Below are 27,200 nucleotides of genomic sequence, written 5' to 3' on the forward strand. Positions count from 1 at the left end.
AATGGGCGGGAAGGATACCTTTGGGTTTCGGGAAGGATACCTTTTGCAAGAATGCAAGACTCCAAAACTTGGCTTAAAAACAAAAAGAGAAATTTATTAATTTAGAAAGTAATGTTGAAAATGGCCAGGAGGATAGCAAGGCGGGACAACAATATGGGGAGCAGTTCCTGGGAGGACAGCATGAATGGAAAAGCTTCTCCTCTATGCGGACAGCATGGATGGAAAGGCTGTCCTCGTAAGTTCTTTAGGATTGTTTTGGATCATAATATTGCTGAGAATAACTAAGTCATTCACATCTGTTCATTGTTTAGTATTCCTGTCAATGTGTACGATGTTCTCTTGGTTCTGCTCATTTCACTTTGCTTCAGTTCATGTAAGTCTTTCCAGGTTTTTCTGAATTCTCCTTCAGCTTGTCATTTCTTATAGCACAATAGTATTTCATACAATCATATAGTATCATTTACTTAACCATTCCCCAGTTTTTTCCCCCACAAAAAGAACTGTTTTAAATATTTCTGAACATATTAAGGCCTTCCTCTTTTTGTTCTTTATCTCTTTGGGATACAAACCTAGTAATGGTATTGCTGGGTTGCAAGGTATGTACTGTTTTAGAACACTTTGGGCATAGGTCCAAATTGCTCTCCAAATGATGGAATCAGTTCACAACTTCTCCAACAGTGCATTAGTGTCTCAATTTTTCACATATCCTTCCTCCAAGTTTTTTCATTTTAGTTTGTCATAATAGCCCATCTGATAGGTGTGGGGTGGTACCTCAGAGTTTTTAAAATTTGCATTTCTCTAATTAATAGTGATTTAAAGCATTTTTTTTTTGCATGACTATAGAGGGGTTTAATTACTTTGTCTGAGAACTGCCTGTTTGTATCCTTTGACTATTTATCAGTTGGGAGATGATTTTTCTCAAACATTTGACTCATTTCAAAGGAGAGTGTTGGTTTTGATTGGTTATATGTTCCATATAAACTTTTGCAGACTCTAGTAGGATACAGGAGTTAAACCTTTTTGTCCATGAGTTGTCCTGAGTTTATGTTAAGCCCTGTGTACAAAACCATTTTTCCCTACCATGAAACATTTTTGAGAGTTTTTGTTTTTGCCACTTTTATTTTTTAACATATTTCTACCCTTCAACCCAACCCTCTTTTCCCTTTACCCAGTGTGCTATTTGAATAACAAAGAATAAAAAAGAATGAATGAAGAGGGAAGTAGTATAGAAATTCCAATCATCAACCTTGACTGAAAGTATATGCAGTAGTTCACATAACATAATCCCTCACTTTTATAAAGTTATTTTTTCATCTCTTTCCTGCATCCAAGCTTGGTAATTCAATTTCATATTTATGTTCTTTTCATTTTCATTGGTATAGTCAGTATTGATGTCTTTTACTTAGTTTTGCCTAGCACGTCCTTATTGTGCATTAGTTCATGTGTCTTCTCTTGCTTCTATTTACATTCACATAGCACAGTTTTTTTTAGCTATTTTCTAGTTAGTAGATATGTATTATTTCCATTTCTTTGCTATAACAAAAAGTGCTGCCAAGAATATCTTGGTATATATGGGACCATTTTCTAGCTTTTATCACCTTTGGGCATATACATAGTAGTGTGAATCTCTGTTTCAAAGTGATCAAATTATTTAGTTGAATTCTAAATTGCCTTCCAGAATGTTTAGACCAATTCTCAGTTCCATCAATAGTGTTTAGTGTGTTCTTTGTTCTGTCAACATTGTCTTTTCCATCTTTTGTCACTGTAGATTTTTTGGATATAAAGCGAAACCTCAAAGTTTTTGACTTTCACTTAAAGGATTTGCATTTCCTTTGTTATTAGTGAATGAAGCAGTTCTTCCCCTAGTAGTTAACAATTTGCATTTCTTTAGAGAGAACTCTTAATATCCATTTGCCATTTATTAATATATTTTTTTAATGTTAGATATGAGTACCGTGTAGAGATGGTTCATCAGTCTTCCAATGATCCTACCAAGAATATCATTAGAGAATTTGCATCCGATTTTGAAGTTGGAGAATGCTGGGGTTATAATAGATTTTTCCGTTTGGATTTGCTTGCAAACGAAGGTTATTTGAACCGGCAAAATGATACAGTAATTTTAAGGTAATGGAGAGTTTCTTATTGTGACTTTTATCCTTTGTTTTAAAGTAAAATTCAGAAAACTTTGTTCTGTGAAGAATAAGATGAATTTAAATAAACTCTAATGCTGAACATTTGCATTTAAAGTAATTTTCACTTTTTTCTAAATGAATCCATTAAAATAGTTCAGTATTGTAACAGACCTGTGATTTTCATTCACACAATCCCTCTATATCCTATGATGCAGCTTCCTAGCCCATCTGTGCTTTCCTATTCTGTGCTCATCAATGAAAATGAAGGAATGAAAAAGTAGTTATTAAACCCTTCCTATGAGCAGAGCATTGCTATGTGTTAGGGATATAAACAGAAAACCAAGACAGTCTTTGCTTTCAAGGAGCTCACATTGTCTTTGCGGAAAAAATACATTTAGGAGGTTTTTATTGCAAGTCAGATGGAGAGGCCTTCTGGTCATTAGGGTACAACAGCAAAGCAGGTGGTCACATATCTTATGTCATCAAAAACCATATTTATTTCTGATGTTGAAACATTTTACAATGCCAAGGATTTTGATGGTGAGAACTCTTTTCCAGGTTTTTAGTACCTGTGGCTATTAAGGAAGTTGGGGTTTCAGCACCAGCAAAAGCAGTTGTAAGATCATGTCTTTATAAGAGTTAATTTATGAGGAGAATTTTTTTTATTATATGCTGAATCTTTCCTAGAACTGAGTTTTAAATTAGAAGTTCAAGTCAGTTGTTCAACCTTTGTAAATATTCTTCTGTTCTTAGGAACTACAAGGAATGGTTTCCCCCTCACAAAGCCTGATTAATAAGAAAAATAATGTAGCTCATTTTAATATGTTGTCCCCACACCCTTTCCTCCTTCCCCGCAAAAAAAAAACCTGATTAATAGATAAGGGAGATAATGAAACAGTCTTAAGTGTCTGAGTACCATCAGTTAGGGGGTAGGGAGGGAGGGGTTGAGAGTTTTGATGGACTACCTCCTCTTTGGCTGTTTACCAATTAAAGATATCTTGGGATGTCCCAGGGTGGTGTTGAATGATGAGCTCCCGAAATGTTATAGAACTGCAGGATTTTATGGTCTTATATCATTGGGAGAGATCACTGTCCATTAATGCTAGCCTAATCAATGCTATTCTTATCTAGAAGCCAATCTCAGAATTTTTAATTGTCACATTTATTTAGAGGTTGGAACTAGGGCCAGTAGTTTAGTGGGCTCTGTCCTTCTTAGGCCCAGTGTTCTGGGATAGTTCCATCAGAGTCTACAGGGAAGTGGTGGTCATGGTCATTTGGCTTTGCTAGCATATACCACCTTCCCTCAATCTGTTAGAGTGCCCTGCTACTTTAGTAGGCTGGCTTGCCCATCTTTTTCATGGCAGTTGATCTATAGTTGGTGGGGATGGCTGACCCTTTCAACATAGGAGTTTCTCTCTAGATTATTTATAACTGTTGGGGCTAATCTGGAAACAAGGTCAGTGGTCTGGAGTAGCAAAAACTTATATTCCCAAGACTCTTGGACTCATCAGGTCTATGGTTTAGAAGTTAAATGCTAGAGAGTTGCTTGAGGCATTTTGAGGTACAGTGTCTAATACATTTGTTAGAGGTGAGATTTGAACTCGGGTCTTTTTGTTTCCCCAGTTGAGTAGCCTTGGCTGGTCATACCATGCTACCTTAGTAATAGTAATGCTTAATAGTTAACATTTTTTTTAGTATTTTAAGCTAAGGTACAGCTAACTCTATAAGATAGGCAATATAAATATTAATTTCTTTTACATTTGGAGCAATAGTCTTAGAAGTCAGTCAGTATTGAAACCTTTATAACCCTTAAGGAGCTTACAATCTAATGGACAAACGCTCACACAGGTAATTAGTTTAAAGAACCAGGATGTGGTCAGGACTCTTACCACTCTACAGTGCTAGCCCTGTATTATTATTAATATCAATACCATTATTCATATATGCCACTATTTAATAAATAGTATTTGATCCCCTTGTCTCTAATAAATTCCATAATCATTTGACTACAAATAATTTTAAGGTGATGTGGTATAGAGGAAAGAGTCCAGGAGTTAGATTTAGAAGACCTGGATAGAAGACTTGCCTCTTATTAGTATTACATCTCTGACGTCATTGAGCAAGTCACCTTTTTCTCTCCTCTTCTCTTGGAACCTTATTTGAAAAATCCTCCTTTTTCTGCCATGTGCATTTCTAGATCAGGAGAAGTAGCTTTGTTTTTGTAGTACCACATGGCTTGCTACATTCATGGAACTATTATATAGTTCAGCTACTTATAGGTTATAAATAGATGTTTCTAGGCAAACTTTGTCTTTGAGCTATCCCTAAGGATACAGCATTTCATCTACCAACTTCCTTTGTATAAACACCTAACTCCCAGGTCAGCATTGTTTTCTTTTTCTTTTTTTTTTAAGCCCTTACCTTCCATCTGTTGATGCCAAGGCAGAAAATTGGTAAGGGCTAGGCATTGAGGAATAAATGACTAGCCAAGGTTCATATAGCTAGGAATTGTCTGAGCCCTAATTTGAACCCCGAACTTCCTAATGCCAGGTCTAGCTCTCAGCCATTGAGCCATTTAGCTGCCCCCTGCATTATAATTATACTTTTTCCACTCCTCTGCCTAGTAGAATCCTAGTATAAATACTTCTGTTGTCATCACCTCTCCTTCCATGTAAACTCCTTGAGGCTAAGGACATTTAGATTTTGTCTTTATATCTCCAGAACCCAGACATTGCTTTGTATCCTGGAGGCATTCAATAAATGTCTACTGAAGTTAACCATCATTTGTTTCTCTGGGAAAAAATGTTTGCTGGATTTCAAACAGCTGGTTTTAATAATAAATGTAGTGGAAATGATCCATTGTCAACACAAGATTTCAGGTATTTTGAACTAGACATTTAGAATGATCAAATGACCCAAGAATTTAAAATATAAATTTAAAGCGTTTATTATGGTCTTGTTTTTTATAATAAAAATTTTAAATTAGTTTTAAATTTAGTCTTTAGCCATATGTATATGCATATATTTATATGTATTTTGCTTGTGCACATTTCTCAAGATTTCAGGTGCGTTCACCAACTTTCTTCCAAAAATGCCGGGACCAGCATTGGTATATTACTCAGTTGGAAACTGCCCAAACCAGCTACATCCAACAAATTAATAATCTTAAAGAGGTAAGCAAGTAACAAATGTCTTTAGAGCCATGCTCTGAGATGGACTTTTTGAATGTTAGATTAGCTATTTCATGATAGGGTTATTATTTGTAACTGATAACTGAAGCAGACTTTTATAGAACCCTTTTTTCTTAGTGTGTAATTCTCTGCAAATTCTTCTTGCATTCCTTGGAGACTTGGTTTCTCTTTCTCTTCCAAAGACAGATTTTTAAAAAATATTTTTAGCAAAGGACATTTCTTTCTAAGCATGAAGAGAACTAGAAGACAATATTACTACCCATAATACTCTTGCAAGATGGGCTTTTTTTTCATGCTTTAGTTAGTAGTATTATACTACTAAAATAAGAATTCTTTTTGAAGAGCAGAGAAGAAATTTCCTTTTCTTTCTAAGAATGTGGCAGAGAGAATGCATGAAGGGAAAATTTATGTGATGAAATGATGTGAAAACTTTCCATTCTAATTTGTTACTTTTATTACGTGTCAAAAATTATCAAACAAATTTAATTTATCAAACATAATATTTACTGTATTTACTCCTTAGGAGATATTCTTAGAGTATGGATCATGGTCATAGGACATAAAGAATTGAAAGGGTTTGTGACTGGGGATGGAATAGATAAGTGGAATAATTTTAGAGTTTCCTGAAAAGAAGTAGAATATGTTCATGTACATAGAAGTACCTACCTCATTTACTATGTGATTAATGTTTTGTATCTTTTTTTGTTGTTATTGGTTACATTAAAATTCCCAAGTATACAACTCCCTCCTTCCCTTCTTTTCCCTCCCTGTACTAGAGAAAGAATCCCTTAACAAAAAAACAACAACAACAACACATATATAAACTATATCTTTTGTATATCAGTTCTTTCTCTGGAATTATTCTTCAAACAATTTTCCATAGCTATATATAATATTCTCTTGGCTCTATTCCTTTTGCTTTTCATAATTTTATGTAGGTATTTCCATGTTTATTTTAAACTTAACCTGCTCATTATTTTTTTGTGGCATTGTAGTATTCCATCATAATCATATTGCACAACTTTTTCAGCCATTCCCTAGTTAGTGGACATCCCCCCAATTTCCAGTTCTTTGCTAGCTCAAAGATAATTGCTATAAATATTTTGGAATTCTTTTCCATTTTCCCAAATTTCCTTGGGATACAGACCCAACAGTTAAATTATTGGATCTAAGGATATACACAATTTTATAACTATCTAGGCATAATTCCAAATTGCTCTCCAAAATGATTGGATCAGTTCACAGTTCCACCAACAATGTATTAGTGTCTCCCATTTTTCTACTTCCCCTCTAATATTTGTCATTTTTATGTCACTTTTATAAATTTAGCCAATCAAATAAGTATGAAATGATATCTCAAAATTGTTTTGATTTTCATTTTTCTAATTAGCAATGATACATTTTGATAGCATTTTTTCATATGACCATATACGGCTTTGATTTTTTTTCACCCCCAAACCATCTGTTCATATTATCAACGGGTAATGGCTCCATATTCTTATAAATTTGATAAAATTCTTTATCTATTTTATATAGCTATCTGAAAAATTGCCAAAAAAGTTTCCCCTCAATTTTCTGCTTTCCTTCTGAGAAAGAGAGACAGAGACAGAGACAGAGACTGAGACTGAGAGACTCAGACTCTCAGGAAGTTTTTCCCACTTTTAAAGACCATTCCTTTTGTTACTTTCTGTGCCTTCCTTCCACTTTACGTGGACCAACTGCAGCAATTGCTTGTTTAGGACTGCCCAAAGTTGTAGTCAGTCAATTTTGATTTGTCACCCACTATAGCACACATGGGTCACAGACTTCCCCATACTTAAGGATAAGTGGGATATATATACTCCTTGTGATTAAATCTAAAAATAGGCAGGAGAGAGTTAAATCTATCTTCACACTTCTAATCTTGGCTACATTAGTTTTATATGTACTAAAACTTCACAATCCTCTCTATTATTTATTCATAAATTCCTAATCCTAAATTTGATAGGTAATATATTCCCTGTTCTTTAATTTGATTATACATCTTCCTTTATATCTAGGTCATATATCCATTTTGATCTTAGTAAATGATGTAAGATATTGATCTATATGTAATTTCTGCCAATCTGCTTTCCATTTTTCCCTAATAATTTTTACCAAATAGTGAATTTTTATTCTTAAAACTTGGATCTTTACTTTTATCAAATACAAGGTTACTATAGTCTTTTTTTTACTACTATTGTATGTCTGTTCTGTTCCTATCTATCTATCTTTCTAATTCTTAGGCAATTCCAGATAGTTTTGATCATTACTGATTTATAATACAATTTAAAATATGGTACTGCTAGACCTCTTTCCTTTTTTTTTTCATTAATTCATTTCATATTCTTGACCTTTTGTTCTTCCAAATGAGTTTTGTTATTCTTTTTTCTTGCTCAACAAAATAATTTTTTGGCAGTTTAATTGGGGTGGCATTGAATAAGTAGATTAGTTTAATTAGGATTATCATTTTAATTCTGTTGGCTTGGTTTTGTTTTCTAAAGAGACTTACCATTGAACTTTCCCGATCCCAAAAGTCAAGAGGCATGTCACCACCAGACACTCATCTTAGCCCTCAAAATAGTGATGGTCTTGAGATGAGAGCTAATAAGAAAACTGGATCAAGTTGTGAATTACTTCTTGAGGGTGTGCCTGCTGCAGCTTCTGTAAGAGAAGCCAAAGATGATGAAGATGAAGAAAAGAACCAACATGAAGATTATAATGTAGGAAAATATTCTCTTGTTTCAGTATTGTTTTTGGTATGAATGTCATGATAATTTTTTTTTGTAATTCAGCTATCAGTCAGTAAACATTAAGTGCCTACTATAATCGTCATGAGGTGGCATATTAGATGGAGCACTGGGCTTAGAGTCAAGAAGACTCAAGTTCAAGCTGAACTTCAGATGCTTATTAGTAGTGTGAATCTGGATAAATCACTTACCCTCTGGCTGCTTCAGTTTCCTTATCTGAAAAATGGAGATAATAATAGCATTTTCTTTACAAAACTGTTATAAGGATCAAATTTACAAATATTTGTGAAGATAGGGGCTTAATAATATTTGGTTGGTTTTTTTTTCTTTCCTTCTTTCCTATTACGTGCTAGATGTAGTGTTGAATATTGGGGATACAGAGAAAGCCAAAGACAGCACCCATCCCTGTTCTTAGTCTAATGGGGAAGATGATATGTAAATGATGATGTATAAATAAAACATATATCTGAATGAACTGGAAATATTTAACAGAGGTAAGGCACTTGGATTAAGGGAGACCGTAAAAGCCTTCTTATAGAAGGTGGGATTTTATCAAAGGCTTGAAGGAAGTCAGGGAAGAACAAGACAGAATTATATAAAATCCTTTTTGGTATATTGTATTTCTCTTCAGAACTCATTTATAAGGTTTTTTTTCCAATATTTTGATAACTTTGTTATAGTTGGTTTCTTTTGTAATCAATCCTATGTATTTGATTTTATGCATTTAAAAACATTATGAGTATAATCTGCTTGGCTTTTAAAAAACTCTTATAACTTAACTTCTTTCTATGTTTCCAGTTTTTTTACATCTTACTCCTTTTGATGTATTCTTCAGGCCAATAACACTGGCCTTCCTACCATTCCTCTCACAAGATACTTCATCTCATGACTTCATGTGCATTTTCACTGACTGTCCCCCATACCTGGAATGTTTTTCTTTCCCTCCATTTTCTAATTTCCCTGGCATCTTCCCAAGTTTCAGCTAAAATCTCCTCTTCTACAGAATGCTTTTGTCATCCCTCTAAATGCTACTTTCTCCTCTCTTATATTCCTGCCAACTTAGTCTGTATGTATCTTATTTGTACTTAGTTATTTGAACATTGACTCTTCCATTCGAATGTGAGTTCACTGATAGCAGGAACTATTTTTTTGCCCTTTTATCCCCAGAGTTTAGCTTAGTATCTGGCTCCTAGTAAGCTTCAGTTCATATGTGATTTCCTATGCTTCTCCAGGTCCTTTATTTTTTACGTTATGGTAATCTTTCATTATAATTATATTCCAGGCTGTGTAGCCATTCTCTAGTTAATGTGACTCTGTTTTTAAAGACTAGGCCCTCTGAACTTAGGCCCTGAAATAAACCCTAAGGCAGTGTGTATGTTGATTATATTAAAAGCAATCCATCTAAATTTGAAAAGTTTGGCTACAAGATGATGGTTTTGGCTTCAGTAATTCTTAATGAAATCCTAAATTGTAGAGAGGCTGCATTCTGCTTTGGTGAAGAAAGCACTTATACCAAAGGAAACTAGAACCTGGATGTAGTGGTGGAGTATTAATAATAATATATTTTTTGAGTATCTGACATGTAGATGATTCTGTGAGAGGTGTTGTGAAGGACTCAAAGAAGGATGAGAACCATAGGATCACTGCTTCAGGGTTTGAAATCCAACTCTTCTCTTTTTCCAGAGGAGGAAACCAAGGTGTTTTAACTTCCTATTCATTGCTTTGTCTACTGTACCATACAACTAATATATAAGCCAATCATAAAAATGTCACAAGGTAGTAACATGTTTGAATGACTATTATAAGTGATAATTACTATCAGAATTTAGAGGAAACTGAAATTACTTTATAATTGTGGATGCCTGCATTGGTTCAGTACAGTTCTTGAAAGATTTTGCATTAAATAGAAGTCTTTAGTTTCTAAGTTTGTGAGAGAGAAAGGGGGGGGGGGGGATGAGTATATGTGTATGTCTGTATATCTATCCATCATCTGTTTTCTTCCTTTGCTTTGACAGCATGAGCTTTCAGATGGAGATCTGGATATAGATCTTGTTGGAGAAGATGAAGTAAACCACTTAGATGGTAGCAGTTCTTCTGCCAGTTCAACAGCAACTAGTAATACTGAAGAAAATGATATTGATGAAGAAACTATGTGAGTGACTTAACATTTTATTATTTTTAGATTTTTTTTTAACAGATTTTAAATTTTGAGCCTCAAATTCTCTCTATCTCTTCAGCCCCTTTTCTTTCCATTAAGATGGCTGGCATACCCATTATACATGTGAAATCACACTGAATTTAAATAGAGCTGAACCATTCAATATGCCTTTGACTCGAACCAAATTGCATCTATGAGAAGTTAGTTGACCAGTAGTGGCTGGTTTAGTATTTCAGGTTTAGAATTAAAATAGGTATTGTGAAAGTATATCCTACTTAACACTATTACTTATTTACATAAAAATATGACAGAAGACAGAGCCATATTATAGGATTAGAGCTACGTGCTTAAGAATTATATTTATATACACACTAAGCAACGGGACATTAGGAGATTTAATAATACTATTTTCAATCATCACTGAGCATTCATTCTTTATCTTGGTTTGAAGACTAGGGTTTATGATGTTTTGGTGGGGTTTTATTACCATATACTAGTGATATTATTGTGAAATGTCAGTGGTTGGATCAGTATTATGTGAAATGTGCCTATGTGTAAATGTAGTACCTCATATGATAATATTGACTATTCCCACATCTTATCTAACAACTATTATATTTTCTCTACTCATCGCCACCATCTGCAGATCCTAGGTACTTTACACCTGGATTATTAAAGGAGCTTCCTAATTTGGTTTCTTTCCTTACAGGATTTTTCCCACCCATCATCCATATAGTGTTTTAAATGATCTTTCTTAAGTACCAATATGATCATTTCATTTCCTTTATTTGAGATTTTTCAATAGCTTCATGTTGGCTTTATGTTAAACTACAAATTCTTCTGCTTGACATTTAAATAGCTTCAGAATGTGGCTCTAGCCTATACCCTCTAAGGCTTATTGCACAATACTCATCTTTATGCACTCTATGTTCCAGCCAAACTGGCTTACTTGCTTTTCCCTGAAATCAGTATTTTCTCTCACTTCCATGCGTTTCATTTTCCATGACTAGAATGCACTCCCTTTACACCTCTATCTATTATAATCTGTAGTTTCTATTATTTCCTTTAAGGCTTAATTTTTTTTGGAGGACAGATAAGTAGCACAGTGGATAGAGTGCCAGGCCTGGAGTCTGGAATAGCTGGGTTTAAATCTGGCCTCATACACTTCCTAGCTGTATATCCCTGGACAAGTCACTTAATCCTGATTTCCTAGCTTTTGCCATTCTCTTCTGTTTTAGAATTGATACCAAGGTAAATTGTAAGGGTAAAAAAAAAGGTTTAATTTATGTACCATTTCCTATAGGAAGTCTTTCCTGACGTTTATAGTTATTTATGTTCTCTTTACTCTCCAATAAAATGTAAGTTCCTTGAGGCCAGCCTATTTTTCATTTTATCCTTGTATTCCAAACATTGGACACAGTGCCATGTATATAGTAGCAATACCTTAATTAAATGCTTGTTGGATTAGAATAGTCTAGAGCCATAAGGGACTCAGAGGTTAGTCACTCAATGTAGAAGCTGTTAAATAATTTCTTTAAAACACAAACCAGGAAGCCACAGCAATTACCAATTAAGTTGTGATTTTTGTTATTGTTGTTATAATATGTTTTCTATTTGGATTTGTAGTATTGGAGGGCTAGTCTCTTCAAACTTGTGAACCCCCTCTTATCTGTCTAAAGTGGATACTAGGGTAGATTCCTTCCCCTAATTTTCTAAAGTAGCTTATTTATATTCCACTCTTTTGTGAGTTTATATGTCAAAGCAACTAGGAAAGCATAAGCCATCAAAATATGTAAAAGCCACTATACCTAATACTTCCAAAAATTAAAAATAATTATTCCAATACCAATTTTTATCATTTTTTATCTAGATCTATATTTGCTTTTGTTCTAGGAAATTTCTTGTATTAAGATGAACCTATCTGCAATCTATAGATTGCTCAGAGAACCAGAAGATTAAGTAATAGCATTTAATTAAGTAATAACCAGTAATTTGTGTGACTTAGAACATAATCTTCTTTATTCCATGGCCTGTATTCCAGTATGCCATGCTGCTTCATGTCATTTTAATTTTTATATACTATGTAGAAGTGATTCATTTTCCTATTCTGACTAAACTAACATAGTTATTTAGTTAAGAGTTTTATAAAATTTATTTTAGTTGACAAACACATGGATCAACTCAGGATACATTAATTTTCACTAAGAAAATAGCTTTTTTTTTTTAAAAAAAACAGTAGTATAGTAGCTAATTCAAGAAAACCTTTTGGGTCTAAAACATCACCAAGAATCTAGATTATTCTGGTGGAGGAGTGAAGTAAGCTGAAGAGTTACAAATAGAAAAAAACCATCCAGAAGCTACTAGGCTACCTGGGTAACGCTGCCTTCTCGAGATTCATCGAGAGATGCCACGCCCCCTAGGAAAACCGTTTCCACCTCCAGGATAAGACTATAATATCCGTATATGGCATGTTTTTATATGTCTCATCCATTAAAGTGGAAGTGAAGATTATAATAGTGCTATAGCACTTCACTTCAGCTACTAAATGGACCCTTGTAACTCTTGTTACAAACAACTCAAAGGTACTTTTACAATGGTATTTTCTCCAGTCTAGTCATATGGTAAGGTACAAATAAAGACAATGTAACAGCACATATAGCTAATTGCCAAAACACAGTAACTTAAAGTGACATAATATAACAGAACTTAACAAACAAAATAAAATCTTAAAACAAGCAATCAGTAAATACAATATATGTGACAGGATATAAGCACTGAATTCTAGTCTTTTTTCCAGTTCTGATACAGAGACTTCCATAAAACAGTGTAGTATGAAAAGACTTAAAAATTTCACCTCCAGCCTCTTTAAAGTTCCTTCCCCTCCCCAGTATCATCATCCATGTAGATTCCTTTGGTCACACCTCTAGGATTTCCTATAGTGAGGGAGTATTCTGCACTGAGCATAGTGTGGAGGATTCCCATATTGGATGTGTTGTAGAAAACGGACAGGCAAGAATGGCAAGGGGGTGTAGGGAGATGAATTTTTTTCCCTGAATCTCAGGATTATTCAAGCTAATCTCAAGGACCAGTATACCCAAGAACATAGGAAGAAAAGACATCCTAAAACCGGGAGCTAAAAATGCCAGCAGCCGCTTGCTTCCCCTGCTAAGTGGACAGGGAGTTAAAAGAGGGTAGAAATGTCTCCTCAGGTAAAAGCTCTTTAGGACGCTAATAGGAGAAACACACCTGGGCTTTTAAGGCAAGCATTGAGCATACACTCAGGTGTTAGCAATGTAAGGGAAAGAGGGATTTATACTTTTCCAGCTCCCCAGAGAGAGACTCCAAGGACTCCCAGCTTGTGTGTTCTAAAAGACACAGCAATCAGCAGCAGTAGGCGGCATTAGTAGCTTGGCTGGGACCTCCCAGGCAGTTAGCAGCAGCAGGAGGAGGATCGGTCGCAGCAGGGAAAACTCCAAAGAGAGGCCACAGCAAAGTAATCTACTCAGAGAGAATTAAGAGTTCTAAACCCCACTTCTGTGGTTGCCATCAATGTAATATTTAAATTAATGTCCAATACTTCAAGTATTTTATAAAGTTTATTATCTAACAAAATGGAACCACATGACTACATTTTTCTACGTGCTCAAAAAGCCAGCTCCACCAAAACTGCGACAGGAAGATGAGAGAGAGAGAGTCAGAACTCCACAGAATTTATATCCTGTCTATGTCAGCATGTAATGACAGGAAGAGAGTGGGGTGCTGGGATTTGTAGTTGTTTTTTTTTAGGGTAACAGATTCTAATTACATAATTCATGATCCTGTGCTCCTCTATGTCCTTCAGAATTGTGTTTCAGTTATTTGCTCTCTTGAATCTTTATCTTCCCTACTGGTTCTCTCTCATCAGACTACAAACATTTTCAAGGCCTCACATTCTAAAAAGCTTTCTCTTGGACCTTAAGATAATATGATAATACAAATAAAAGCCTAAAGTAGTCCAACCTAATTTTAGATAAGAAAATTGAAGCCCAAAAGAGATTAGATTTGCTGCACATCATCACACAGGTATTAAGTAGAGCCTAGGATTCAAACGCTGGTACTCTTACTCTCTACCCTATCTTCCAAATTTTTATGAACTTGAATTAAGTCTGTTATTCCAGCCTTTTGTTTCCCTTTGAGTATAATACTCCTGAAAAAAATAGTTCATATTTGATGCCTCTATCTCCTTACCATCTAGTTTTATCAGTTCTTTGCAGTCTGGCTTCTTGTTTTACCAATCTACTGACATAATCCTCTCTGTCTCCTTGGCATCTGAGGTTAAGTGAACTTGCCCAAGGTCACACAGAAATTTCTGAGACTATATTTGAACCCAGGACCTCCTGTTTCTAGATCTGGCTCTCAATCCATGGAGCCACCTGGCTGCCCCTCAGTTATATGCTAATCTCTTTCAGCCTCATTCCAGAGTTTTGCTGGCTCCTTGTGTTTTCTGAATATATAGAGAGAGCTAGTTTTAGAGTGAGGAAGTCTTAGGTTCAAGTTCTACTTCTAAAGCAATGTTAACTGTTTGTCTATGGAGCATGTGCTCTAGGCACCAGATTCTCTTAAGATTATAAGTTGGTCGCAAAATCATATCATTTGAAAGAGTTTTCATTCTAGGATTTCTTATACTGATGAAGTTGTACATCTAAGGGAAAAACATTATCTTTAATTATAAATTACTTGGAGTTTTATTTTGTTCTGCTTTGAAAAATATTTATCAATATTATAATTGTTCATTTACTTGCACCTAACTTTTATAAAATCTAAATATTTTAAAATTCAGTTTAAATTAGTATAACCAGTTTGTCTGGATTTATAAAATTATTTTAAAGCAGAATGTGCATTCTTGATGAATAATCAGAATTTTATTTTCATTTTGGGGTTTGGAAAGAGTCATGTTAAATCTCCATTTATACAGGCATACCCCATATAAAATTCCATTGACGCAGCAAATCACAGCAATGCTAATAATTGTTCAGCTAGTTATTAATTTATAACATTGTTATAACCTGCCCCCTGTAATGCCATTTCACTTAACATCTTTTTTTTTGGTGAAAGAAACAAGTATGGTGTAGTATAGCATTGGGAAGAAGGCTTGAATTCACTTAGAGGCTCTGCACTAACTCAATGTGTGATTTCAGATAGTCACTTTTTTCCTTTAGGTCTCCCTTTCTAGGCACTGCATCAGATCAATAGTTCTTCATGTTTTTTGTTCCACAAACCCCTTTCAACAACGACATAAAAATATTTGTTAATTCTCAAGTTTATTATACTATATTATTATACTATTCATATATTCTGCTCATAATTATTTATGACCAAAGTCTCCATTAAAGAATTCTTAACACAAAATCCTTGGACTATTTTTGTGAAACCCAATGGGAACCCTGGACTAGGTGATCTTTAAGATTATTCTTTCCTACTCTAACATTCTTTTTTATCTTGTTAAATAGAGCATACCAATTTACAATTTACATGGTGTTGATTCATTTTATATTCTTAGGTCTGGGGAGAATGATGTGGAATATAGTAATAACATGGAATTAGAAGAGGGAGAACTTGTGGAAGATACAACTGCTGCTGGAGCTTCAGGTAAAGAAGTATCAAGCCAAAAGAACTATTTTAAAAGATTAAAATTTGGTAGGACTTTATCATACTTTTATATTGGCTCTGTCCTGCTTCATTTCTCTCATAGTGTTTAGGCAACTATGAAATTTTTGTGTCAGGAATCATTGATGATATGTTATTTATGCATTATTTTAGAGAGAGTCATGGATAGAATCATAGACACATGGAATATTAAAGTTAGATCTAGAGTAAATCTAGATCTTAAATTTCTAGAAGAGGAAACTGATGCCAGAGAGGTTTGACTTGCCCATTGTCAACACTGGCAGAACAAGGACTAGAATTCATTTCTTTGATTTTTGTTCCCTCTTTCTTAACTAAAGAACACACTCCTAGAAAGGAATATTGACTTTTTTTAGAGGGTGTTTTTTTAATTCTTAGATTTTTGTGATTAGATGAATATTTTTAGTTTAAAGGTATTGAAGGCCTATATGTCTTCACTTTATTGCTTTTGCCCCAGTTTATGAACTTTTATATATTCTTTATACACATTTCCACAATATTAAATAATAGTTTAAGTGAGGGAGATAAAATCCATGAATTGCAGACCTGAAACAAAAATTGAACTAGGCTTCTTTATTATAAATAATTATAGATCTTAAAAGCTTTTGCTAAAAAGAGGTTACAATTTTTCACAATCTATGATTACAAATTTGCAAATGAAAAGACTACTCACTTAAAATCTTCACTATATTCGTATTGAGTTATCATAGATATGTACATATATATATTTTTTTCAAAAATTTTATTTTTTCTTTTGTTTGATTTATAGAATATTGGTGATAATTTCCATTCACAAATACAAAATCTTTCTTGTTTTATAGTTAAACTTCTTACCACCCCCCACCCCACCCCCTTTCACCCTACTTTCTCAGCTGAAAATCTTGATTCTTAGTTTACTAAGAAAACTGAGGTCATTTAGCAAGGGCTCCTCTTTCACTTTAGTCCTCCATTTATTAATTTCAAAACCCTAATCTTTGAAGAGGTGACTCTTCTTGACAAGATCAACCTCACATGCCTTTGAAACAGCAAAGCACCCTGAGAGAGATAAGAGACAGTGAGGTGAGTCAAACCATTGGCACTATCCCTACCATATTTTACTTGGATCTTGATGGAGATATTTCATGAACCTAAACCCAAGAGCTCTGAAAATAACTGTGGGCCAAACATCTTTCTATTCCCAGAACCACCAGATTAATTTATGCCCTTATCCCTTCTCAGCTAGATTATTGCAGTGGCCTACTAATTGATTTCCCTGCCTTGTTTCTCCCTGCTCCAGCCCATTTTCCAAATAGCTTTCAAGATGATTTTCCTTTAGTGCAAAAATGACTATGTCACTCCTCCACTCAGTAAACTCTAGTGGCTTACTGTTGCCCATAAGATAAAATATAAGCTCTTTTTGATTGTTAAAGCTCATTAACATGCTTGGCTCCACTTTGTATTTCAGCCTTGTTGTATATTATTTCTCTTTTCTCATGATGCAGTCCAGCCAAACTGGCCTTTTCTTTGTTCCTTACAAATGGAACCTTTGTTCTTTTGTCTATCTCTGTCTGGAATGCACTCCCTCCTCACCTCTTCTTCTGAGGCACCCATTTTCCCTTTAAGATGTAGATTAGCTTACCACCATGTACATGAAGCCTTTCCTGATTTCTGCAGGTTCTAGCACCGTCTCTCCCTAAGTATCATGCTACATAAAATGACCTTTTATTCTCTATCTTTATTCTGTTTGTACTTGTCTCTCCTGTTAGAATATAAATTCTTTGAGAATAAAGATTGTTTCTGTGCTTTTATATTAATCCCTAATGTAAAGTCTAACTTTTGTAGGCACTTTATAATTATAACTTGTTGTTTGACTTAGTGATTAGAACTAAAAAATACGAATTCTGGACCTCTTTTCCAGTAATGGGTAGTCATTACTCTAGTATTATCTCTTATTGTACTAATAGCTCACATTTTATAAAATGTAAAAATACATATTTATCAGCAGTAAAATGGGATTAATACTACTTGTTATATTTACCTCAGTAGGTTATTTTGAGGAAAATGATTCGTAAATGGTAAAACATTACCCAATTATACAAGTAATTTACAAAAGGTGAGACAGGCAGCATGGTGTAGTGGAAAAAGACCATCTTAGACTAAGAGTAAGAATGTGATTTTGAGCAAATCACAGCCTCTTAGTTACTCTAAGATGAAGTCAAGATGCATCACCTCTATATTAGTAGAGTGAGTTTTCCCTGTCATTCCAGAGTATAGGAAACTAATGAAATCACAAGTGTTCACTGTAATTACACACACACACACACACACACACACACACACACACACACACACACACACACAAATTCTTCTCTTCTTTCCTTCCTACCCCTTATGTATGACATGAAGTTATGTGACTTGACCAAGGTCAACACAGCTTATAGTAAGTAGCAGAATCAATATTAGAACAGGTTTCCTTCCATGACACCATGTTGCCTGAATTCTTCTACATGATGGAATTTTTGTATGTGGTATTTTGTCTTTATAAAGATAGTTCAGCACAGTATATAATATACAGTGAAGAAATAAATTCTAGTTGCAGGCATTATTAAAGAAAGAGGTACATTGGAAAAATAATTCAAGTGCTTTCTCACATAAGAAATATACTTTTATATCTTCCTAAGTGACATGAATCATTTGTGCCTGAGTTATAGCATAATTATTTTAAAGCATATTTTCCTTAAGCTTTCAATTTGAAGATAAAAATAGGATTCATAGGATTAGTTGTTACAAAAAATATTTTTTTCTCTCCTTTTGCTAAGTGTTTTAGGAAACAGATTAATGTTATTTCATAATAAAAGTGATATCAGATAATAGATTGCAGCTATTTTTAGGTAAGAGTATGTATAAAATATTCTGAAACTGCCACTTATTATTGTCAGTGAAATTTGGCCAAGTCCCTTAGGCAAGCCTCATTTTCCTTATCTACAAAATAAAAATAAAAATTTCATTATCTAATTCACAGACTTATTGTAAGATTCAAGTTGAAAAAGTACTTTGTAATCATAAAACAACATAGAGAATCTTAGACTTAGAAGAGACCCTAGAGATTACCTAGTAATTTTGAAGATGATCAAACAGGCTCATTATAATAAGTTGATTTAACTTGACCAAGATCACTAGACAGATCTAGGATAATAATAATAATAATAAAAGTAGCTAACATTTATATAATGCTTATTGTGTGCTAGACACTGTGCTAAGCACTTTACAATTATGATCTCATATGATCCCAATAACCCTGGGAGGTAAGTGCTCTTATTAACCTCATTTAACAGAGAAGACCAAGGCAAAGAGTGATTAAGGGCTTTGTTCAGGGTGACAGTCAATGGTTTTTAATGCAGATCTTCTTGACTTCGGGCCTTCACTGTATCCAGTGTTCCAACCAGATGCCCCAGGAATCACCCCTATGTTTTCTGACTCCAAATTCTTCTCCTATTATACTATATAACAAGTTATTAATCACATGGCCTTATGATATAAGAGGCACCACAAGACCCCTCTTTATCACAATTATCTCCTCTATCAGTCTGCCATCAAGGTCTCTAAAATTATTGATCTTGAAAGGTCTGTTTAAAATGTAACTGATGTATTGTTATCATTACACACTCCTCGTGATTAATTTGAAAGCTTCAGGGTCCCAGAAATTGACAAAATATACCTACGGAAGGATAAATTTGATGGTAGGAGTTAAAGGAGAATATAGTGGGATAATACTGACCATTAGGGAGAGGATATATGAATAGCTTGAATGAGGCTTTGGTCTTTGTCAAGGTATGGGAGTAACTCAAACATGAGAAGGGAGGTAGGTGAGAGGAGAAATTCCCTTGCCACTTTGGTCCTCTTATATATAGAAACTACAGTGATGGTGGTACCTATTCTCACTGTTGCCAGTTTCCTAGGCTCTGCCTGTTGCTGGCCCTGAGCATTGTGAGACTGAGCCTTGTGCTGGTCTCTGCTGACCTCTGATTTGCAGTCTGTTGATATATAGCATATATCACCATGGACAGAAGAGTTGCTGCTAAGAAGTGGAACTGTGGGCAAATATTCACTAAAATGTAAACATTTTACTTCTATTTAAAAAACAACAACAACACTAGAAGTACATATTTCCCACTGTTTTTTTTCTCTTGCAGGCAGTAGCCATGGTTATACAAGTGCAAGCCGCAGAGCTTCAAGGCGAGCTGGAAATACAGGGTCTGCGGCTAGTAGCAGTTTATTAGATATTGATCCCTTAATTTTAATACACTTGTTGGACCTTAAGGACCGGAGCAGTATGGAAAGTTTATGGGGCTTACAGCCTCGTCCACCTGCTTCACTGCTACAGTCCACAGGTAAAAAACAACAAAACCCCCAAACGTTTTCATAATCTTTAACTTTAATATAATTAAGTTTAATTCTAACTGGTAGTAGAGAAGATGCCAGTATGACTGACTTTGGTCCTGTCTTTTAAAATTTATTTTTATTTTGTTTTTCACTTTTTTAAACCCTTACCTTCCATCTTAGAATCGATCCTGTATATTGGTTCTAAGGCAGAAGAGTGGTAACGACTAGGCAATGGGGGCCAAGTGACTTGCCCAGAGTCATATAGCCAGGAATGTCTGAGGCCAGATTTGAACCCAGGACCTTCCATCTCAGGGACTGGCTCTCAATCCACTGAGCCACCCAGCTACCCCTGGTCCTGTCTTTTAGATATTAACATGGGGAAAGATTTTAGTAACCCACTGACTTTTTGATATTAATAATATAACTAGGATTTTACTCCTCTCCTCTAAAGACCTTTATGTACCAAAGTAGTATAATATTAAATATATTGAATTGTTTGTTTGTTAGATTTCTGTTAGGTGCCTCTGGGTCTAACAAATCAATAATATATGAACAAGTATTGTACACATTCTGAGCTTTTGTTTTAACAAGTTATGTGTGTTTAGCAAGAATTTTCATAGATTGTAGACTTAGAAGAAATTACAAGCTCTCAGGTGGGGTTCTATATAAATGTTAACTTATCAAGTGGTTTGTGATGAAAGAGAGAGACTTGGAGAGAGTATGTGTGCTGTTCTGTGCTTAAAAAGATATTTTCCTTAAAAGTTATATCTTTCAATTTAGCATATAATAACATAAATATAATGAAATTAAAGTTTGTAAAGCAACCCAGAACTTGGGGGAGAGGGGAGTTGGGGATGAATCAGTCTAGATAGCTAATTTGTAGCATTTGTAACTAATTTGTAGCACTTTGAAGCATCAAAATGAAGGAAAAAAAGGTTTGTTTTTTTTTTATCATTCTGTATAGGAATGTTTAAAAATTTTAATTTAGAGTTTTCAACTTTTTAAAATTCTTAGAACAAACTTTAACCTTTTCTTAATGATTTTCCTCAACCTCTTGGTGTCACTATCTTCTCCCTTTAATCTGAATTAGTACTTTGTTCCTCTTTCTACTCCTCTCTTTTCCTTTAATATTTTATATGATAATTCTTTGTGTACTCTTACCCTCTCTACTTGATTGTAATGCCCCTCAGGAGTTGGTCCATGTCTCATTTCATCTTTAAGAACCCCAGGTCCTTAATCATAGGATTCTTCTATACACAGCAGATAATTGAAATAAATGTTTATTGAAGTGTTACCGAATTGGGTGCTCTCTAAGGTCCTTTGTGCAGCTTTTCTATGATTACATCATTTTGAAAACACTCTATTATTGTGTTATAATACAGAACTATCCTTAGAGCCTACCAAAATATGTAGGGCTGTTTGCTCATATATGCAGTCACTCCAACCCCAAATTTCTGGGGTTTTCTAGTTTCTTAAGTCGACTTTTAATATTTTTTCTGACTCTTTCCTTGCTGTGTTAACTATCATTTTTTGCTTCTCTCACTGTGCCTGTCTGCCTATCACCTTTTCTTTCCCCTTCAAGTTTCTGATTCTAATTACCTGAAATCTTACAATGGTAAAGAGATTTTAAGAGCAAAAATGCATGATGCGTGATCTTTCTTAACCTGTACTTATTTTAAAAATACGTAGATAGGATCATAGGATTTAGAAAAGAGAGTGACTTTATATAGTGTTTTGAGGACTTTTTGCTGCATTCCTGATTCTTAGCTGCAAGGATTAGTAGTATAATAGAGCCCAAGGGGAAGTCAGAAGACTTGGGAACAAGTCTTGTCTTTGCCCTTTGTTAACTATAAGCACAGGCAAATCAGTTCACCTCTTTAGGGTTATTTCCTCTTTTATAAAATGGGAATAATACCTGGATTGCTCAACAATGATGTTTTATGAGGCGGGGGGAGTATTTTCTTAGTAAAGCATTATGTACAAGTAAGTTTGGGTTATCATCTTTTTAACCCTTACTTTCTGTCTTAGTATCAATTCTAAGACAGAAGATCAGAAAGGGCTAGGCATTTGGTGTTAAGTGACTTGCTCAGGGTTACAAAGCTAGGAAGTGTCTGAGGCCAGATTTGAACTCAGGACTTCCTGACTCCAGACCTGGTGTTGCTACATAGCTGCCTTGTTTCTCTTAATCTTGATAAGTGAAGTTACTGGACAGGTTAAGATGTTATTAATGATACTGAATTGACAGAGAATCATTCCCTTGTTTCAGTTCACTTTGAAATCTGAAAAAAAAAATCACATATTGGTGATTTTATTATAGAGTGGAACAGACATAGAAAACTGGTCCTAAAATGGCTCCATTTGTCCTTTTAAAAACAAATGGCTATTAATTTTTTTTATTCCAAGTCTTAGTATTATTAAGATGGTGGTTAGCTTCCTTTCCTTTTTTTCTTATTCTAGTGCTGAAGCAAATTTGCAAATTAATATATCATCCCTAATGTGAGTTCTTTTTTTCTCATATCAGAAGCTATTGAAAAGCTAGCACAAGTTTATTACTTTAAATATGTTGAGCCCGAGCTTTAATTACTTTACCACATTTTTCTCCTCTCAAACCCTTACTTTCTGCCATAGTAACAACTCTAGGCAAATGAGGTTATAAGTGACTTGCTCAGGTTTATACAACTAAGAAATGTATGCTTTCAAATTTGAACCCAGATCCTTCCAACTCCAGGCCTAGTTCTGTATCCATTGAGCCACCTTGCTGCCTCTTTAGCCACTATTTAAAAAATGGAAAACTATATAATTAACAGAATTTGTTGCCAGAGGTCCTATATTTTATATTCATAAGGAATTTCCACAGTTTAATGTCCGGGGGAATGTGACTTTTAAGCTTTTCATTTTGAAATGTTGACATTGTCTGATTCAAATTCAAGAGTCATAGGCTGATGTGAATGATTGGGTTGAATATGGTTCAAATTAACATTTTGTAGGTTCAAATGTGACTGTGTCTTTATTTTGATTTTCAGTAATGAAATTATGCGTACTTTCCCCCATGTTACTATTTATGTGGCATAGGGTAGGAAATAATTTAATGTACTCTAAAAAGCTTTAATTTTAAGGCAGCTTGTTTTTCTCCCTGAAGCCTCATATGCCCGAAAAGATAAAGATCAAAGGAGACAACAGGCAATGTGGAGAGTGCCTCCAGACTTGAAGATGCTAAAGAGACTCAAAACACAAATGGCTGAAGTGAGAAGTAAGATGTCTGATGTAAAAAACCAGCTATCCGAAGTAAGAAGCAACAATGCTGGATCCTGTGATGTCCAGTCCAACTCTTTTTCTGCTGATCAGTCTTTGGCTGCCTGTCCAACAGAAAGCTGTGGCAAATTACAAGATTTGGGGATGGAACTTCTGACAAAGTCAGCAGTTACAAGTTGCTACATCAGGAACTGTAAGTAGGAAAGGAACTTTGAAATGTCATTTTCCTATAAGACAGTTTTGAAACTAACTAGAAGCACTGGTAGATTAGTGGAAAGAACCTGGGTCTAAGAGTCAGGAGATGGGTTTGAACTCTAGCCCCGACAGAGGGATTTTTATCAGAACATTGAACTAGATGATCTTTAAAGGCCTATCCAGTTCTACATAGAATAATCCTATGGTAATTTGAAGAAAAATTATCCTTTTTATAATCTTCATGTTCAAGTGAACTTAGAGCATAAATACATATAGTAGTGGTCTCTCGGTAACCGAGAATAATGATTGTCTTTGTGTGTGAAGATTTAAGTGGAAAAGTCGATGCACAGAGACAGTCCCACTCTCTCGGTGTTGGAAGCCTGGGTCCAGTAGCATGAAAAGTCATTACACCTGGAGACTTCCTCAGCTACATTGGATGGCCGTGTTGTCTTTTGTGCTCCAACACGCCCTAAGCACTCCACAGTGCTTTGCTGCGTCGCCCTCTCAGCTGTTGAACCCTCTTATTGGTTTCTTCTGTCTGTTCAGCCGAAGCAGTCTTCACATGCTGGGTGAGCAAAGCCCTAGTTCACCAGGGGTCGATGACCCAATGGCTACCCTCACAAGGTTTAGCTGGCCTGTCGAAGCCGTTGCCCGGGGTGTGGCCGCTGCCACATGCTAGCAGCTACTGGGAGCCACAAGTGAGAGCTGGGTATCAGGTGAGGGTCAGAGGTTGGAGAACTGCCCTAGGAGGGCACGACAAGCCCTCCATACCAGAGATACTACTCTTCCCTGAGCACCCCATACACCCCATAAATACATAAATACATATAGCTACCTTTTAAAGATCTATTTTTGTGGGATTGAGATGGAGTAATGAGAACTTTTTGGTTGTTAGAGTTTATTACAGTGACCAAATTTGAGAATCTAATTCATAGAGAAAGCATTTGATTAGTATGAGCCCTGTATTGGACCATATTTCTTGTCCAAGAATCTTTTGAGCTCTTGTCTTCTCACTTATTAAATCGAAACAATAATCACCTAAAACTTCTTGTATAACTATTTTTTAATATTTCAGTTTCACCTATTGAGGCAGCTTGCTATAGTGAATAGAGTGGTGGACTTGGAGTCAGGGAAACCAGAGTTTAAATCTAGCTTCTGACACTAGTTCTGTAGGGCTAGTTGCAAGTTGGGTAATCTCAATTTGCCTTAAGACAACCCTTTAATATGTATCAGTTAAGTTATGGTTGCATGCCCATGGAGAAAGTTCCTATAACAAGAGCTCCTTATGCAGGCAGTTTCAAATTTGGTTTTTATACTTACATAATGAAGTCCATTTTACACCAAAGCCAGATTTCATAAACATCATATAAACAACTAGAACTATAAATGTAAAGATGGTGGTATTTTAATGTATGTGCAGAAGTAAAGAATTTAGCTAGTTAAAGCATTTATTAACATTTTAGTTGTTTGCCAGGTATTATAGTAAGCTCTGGAAATTTAAAAAAACAAACCATAAAAACGAGAAAACAAAACAGTCCATTCTCTCAAGGGGTTTACATTCTAATAGTGGATGAAAAATCATAAAGAGGAGCTGGGAAACTGGTGGGGTGGGATGGTCCCCTTGCAGAGGTAAGGTACCTGGCATGGAGTTAGAGCTCACCAGAGAGTAAGCTGGAAGTAAAGTGAACAAGCAGTGTGGTGAAGTTTATGAAGACACAAAAGGCTCCTCAGAACAGAGTCATCCTTAGATGGGCAAAGCTGCTGTCATGAAGGTGGAGCAGATGGCAGAGTAAAGAGGAGGTGAATTATACCTTACAGATAGTCTCTAAAGTAGTGAATTAGCAGTGAAAGAGGATGAACCTATAGTCTCAATGCATCTATCGTTTGTTTTACATTTATATTATCTGACAAATGATTGATTTATCTTCTTCTGCAAATGTTAATGTTTAATCTGAATTTGGTGCAAGGAAGGGAAGCTATGCAAAGAGGAAGGCAAGAAACAAAACAAATTAAAAAATAGCACTATTCATCACCTCATCAGAATTTTCCCTTTGTAAGCTGGTTCCAGGACCCAGGGCCTACCTACCCTCTTGTGCTTCCCATTATTTGTTTATGGGCTATAGGAATCTGCTTTCTGTGTTGATGATAAAGAGAGCTGTATGTTTAGTCCCTTAGAAAGAACTAGAAATAACTGCCCTGGGACACTCTGGGCATTTAAGGTGCCAGTTTCTTTCTTATAAAAAGAAAAATTTATAGAGGAGCACTTTTTAAAACCATCCCAAAAAACATTAGCTATAAGAAAAGTAAGTTGGAGGGTAGGGTGAATATGGTGGAATAGGAACCAATTTGTTACATTTTGAGGATAATTTAGGTTAACATCTGGCTTGGTCCAAGGAATGGTTATCTTGATTAGGAGCTCAGTGAAGGTAGGTAATCGTGAAACAGACTACTTCAAATTAGTGCAGACCTGGTTAGAGTATAACAGTGAAGCTTTCTGAACACTCTTAACATAGTAAGAAGGCAATGAATTCTGGGTAAGGGCATTAGAAGAGATTGATTCTGAAAAAAGAGAAAGTACTGAAGACAAACTTAATCTGTTTTAATAATTTTGCCTTGGTTCAGTCTTCTCCATCCCTGAATCCTAGGCCACTGTCCTAAAAGCTTTTTAAGCCGTGTCTCTCAAGGCCCAAATAAGTGGTAGGAGGATGGGGTGAAAGAGATGAACAAACCTCCCTGTAGGAGAGAGGAGAGAGAATCATCTGGAGAGAGGTGACTCTATAGTGACTAAGCATCTGTTGCAGTGGCTACATAGAGAATTGGAGAGTGAAAATATTTTATTACTTAGATGACTATTGAAGCATGATTTGATTTGAAAAGTTGGCAGATTCAGCGTTGACAAGGTTTCATTAAAAATTGGTAACTGCTGCCCAGTGACTCTTTTGTTTCTAATACTGACTGATTAGTTTTAGCCTTAGAGTAGTATGCCATTTTTATCTAGTCCTTTACTTTGAATCTATGTGAAAATACTATATTTTCGGCATGATTTTTATAAGCAACTACTTTTGATGTTTTGTTTTTGTAATTGCCTTCACTTTTTATAGGTGAAATTAGCCCATTAACATTCAAAACAATAATTGGTTTTCCTGCCATTCGATCCTTTATGTCTTTTTAAAAAATCAGCCTTAGAATTTGCCTATTTTGTTTTGTTTCTTGCCTTACTCTTTGCATAGCTTTCCTTCCTTGCACCAAATCCAGATTAAACATAATTTTGCATCAGTACAATCTTAATCACACTTCTTATTCCTCTTATTTTGATTGATATCATTTTATTCTAAATTTTTTGTTTATCCTACCCCTAATATTCCAGAAAAGAGTTTAACTTAGGAATCCTCCTTTTCTCCTCACTCCCTACCTCTTCATTTAATTAAATTCATACATACAAATTTATTCATTAGGTTGGGGCTCTTTTTTGGTGGAA

The 27,200-nt window shown here is 35.1% G+C and overlaps 1 protein-coding gene across 22 annotated transcripts in view; it reads left to right on the forward strand.

Moving 5' to 3' along the window:
- Positions 1-27,200, forward strand: part of TRIM37 (tripartite motif containing 37) — a 213,840-nt gene that overhangs the window by 83,651 nt on the left and 102,989 nt on the right. For 12 of the 22 annotated variants that reach the window (XM_056814182.1, XM_056814183.1, XM_056814186.1 and 9 more), the window contains 7 exons: positions 1,945-2,124; positions 5,191-5,305; positions 7,846-8,064; positions 10,107-10,243; positions 15,789-15,877; positions 20,086-20,283; positions 23,415-23,720. In XM_056814182.1, coding sequence (XP_056670160.1) covers positions 1,945-2,124; positions 5,191-5,305; positions 7,846-8,064; positions 10,107-10,243; positions 15,789-15,877; positions 20,086-20,283; positions 23,415-23,720 — 1,244 coding nt within the window. The remainder of the gene's footprint in view (positions 1-1,944; positions 2,125-5,190; positions 5,306-7,845; positions 8,065-10,106; positions 10,244-15,788; positions 15,878-20,085; positions 20,284-23,414; positions 23,721-27,200) is intronic. The other 10 variants (XM_056814198.1, XM_056814190.1, XM_056814194.1 and 7 more) reach the window with 2 other exon arrangements.

The sequence above is a fragment of the Monodelphis domestica genome, chromosome 2 (assembly GCF_027887165.1).
Source record: "Monodelphis domestica isolate mMonDom1 chromosome 2, mMonDom1.pri, whole genome shotgun sequence".
Taxonomy (NCBI): domain Eukaryota; kingdom Metazoa; phylum Chordata; class Mammalia; order Didelphimorphia; family Didelphidae; genus Monodelphis; species Monodelphis domestica.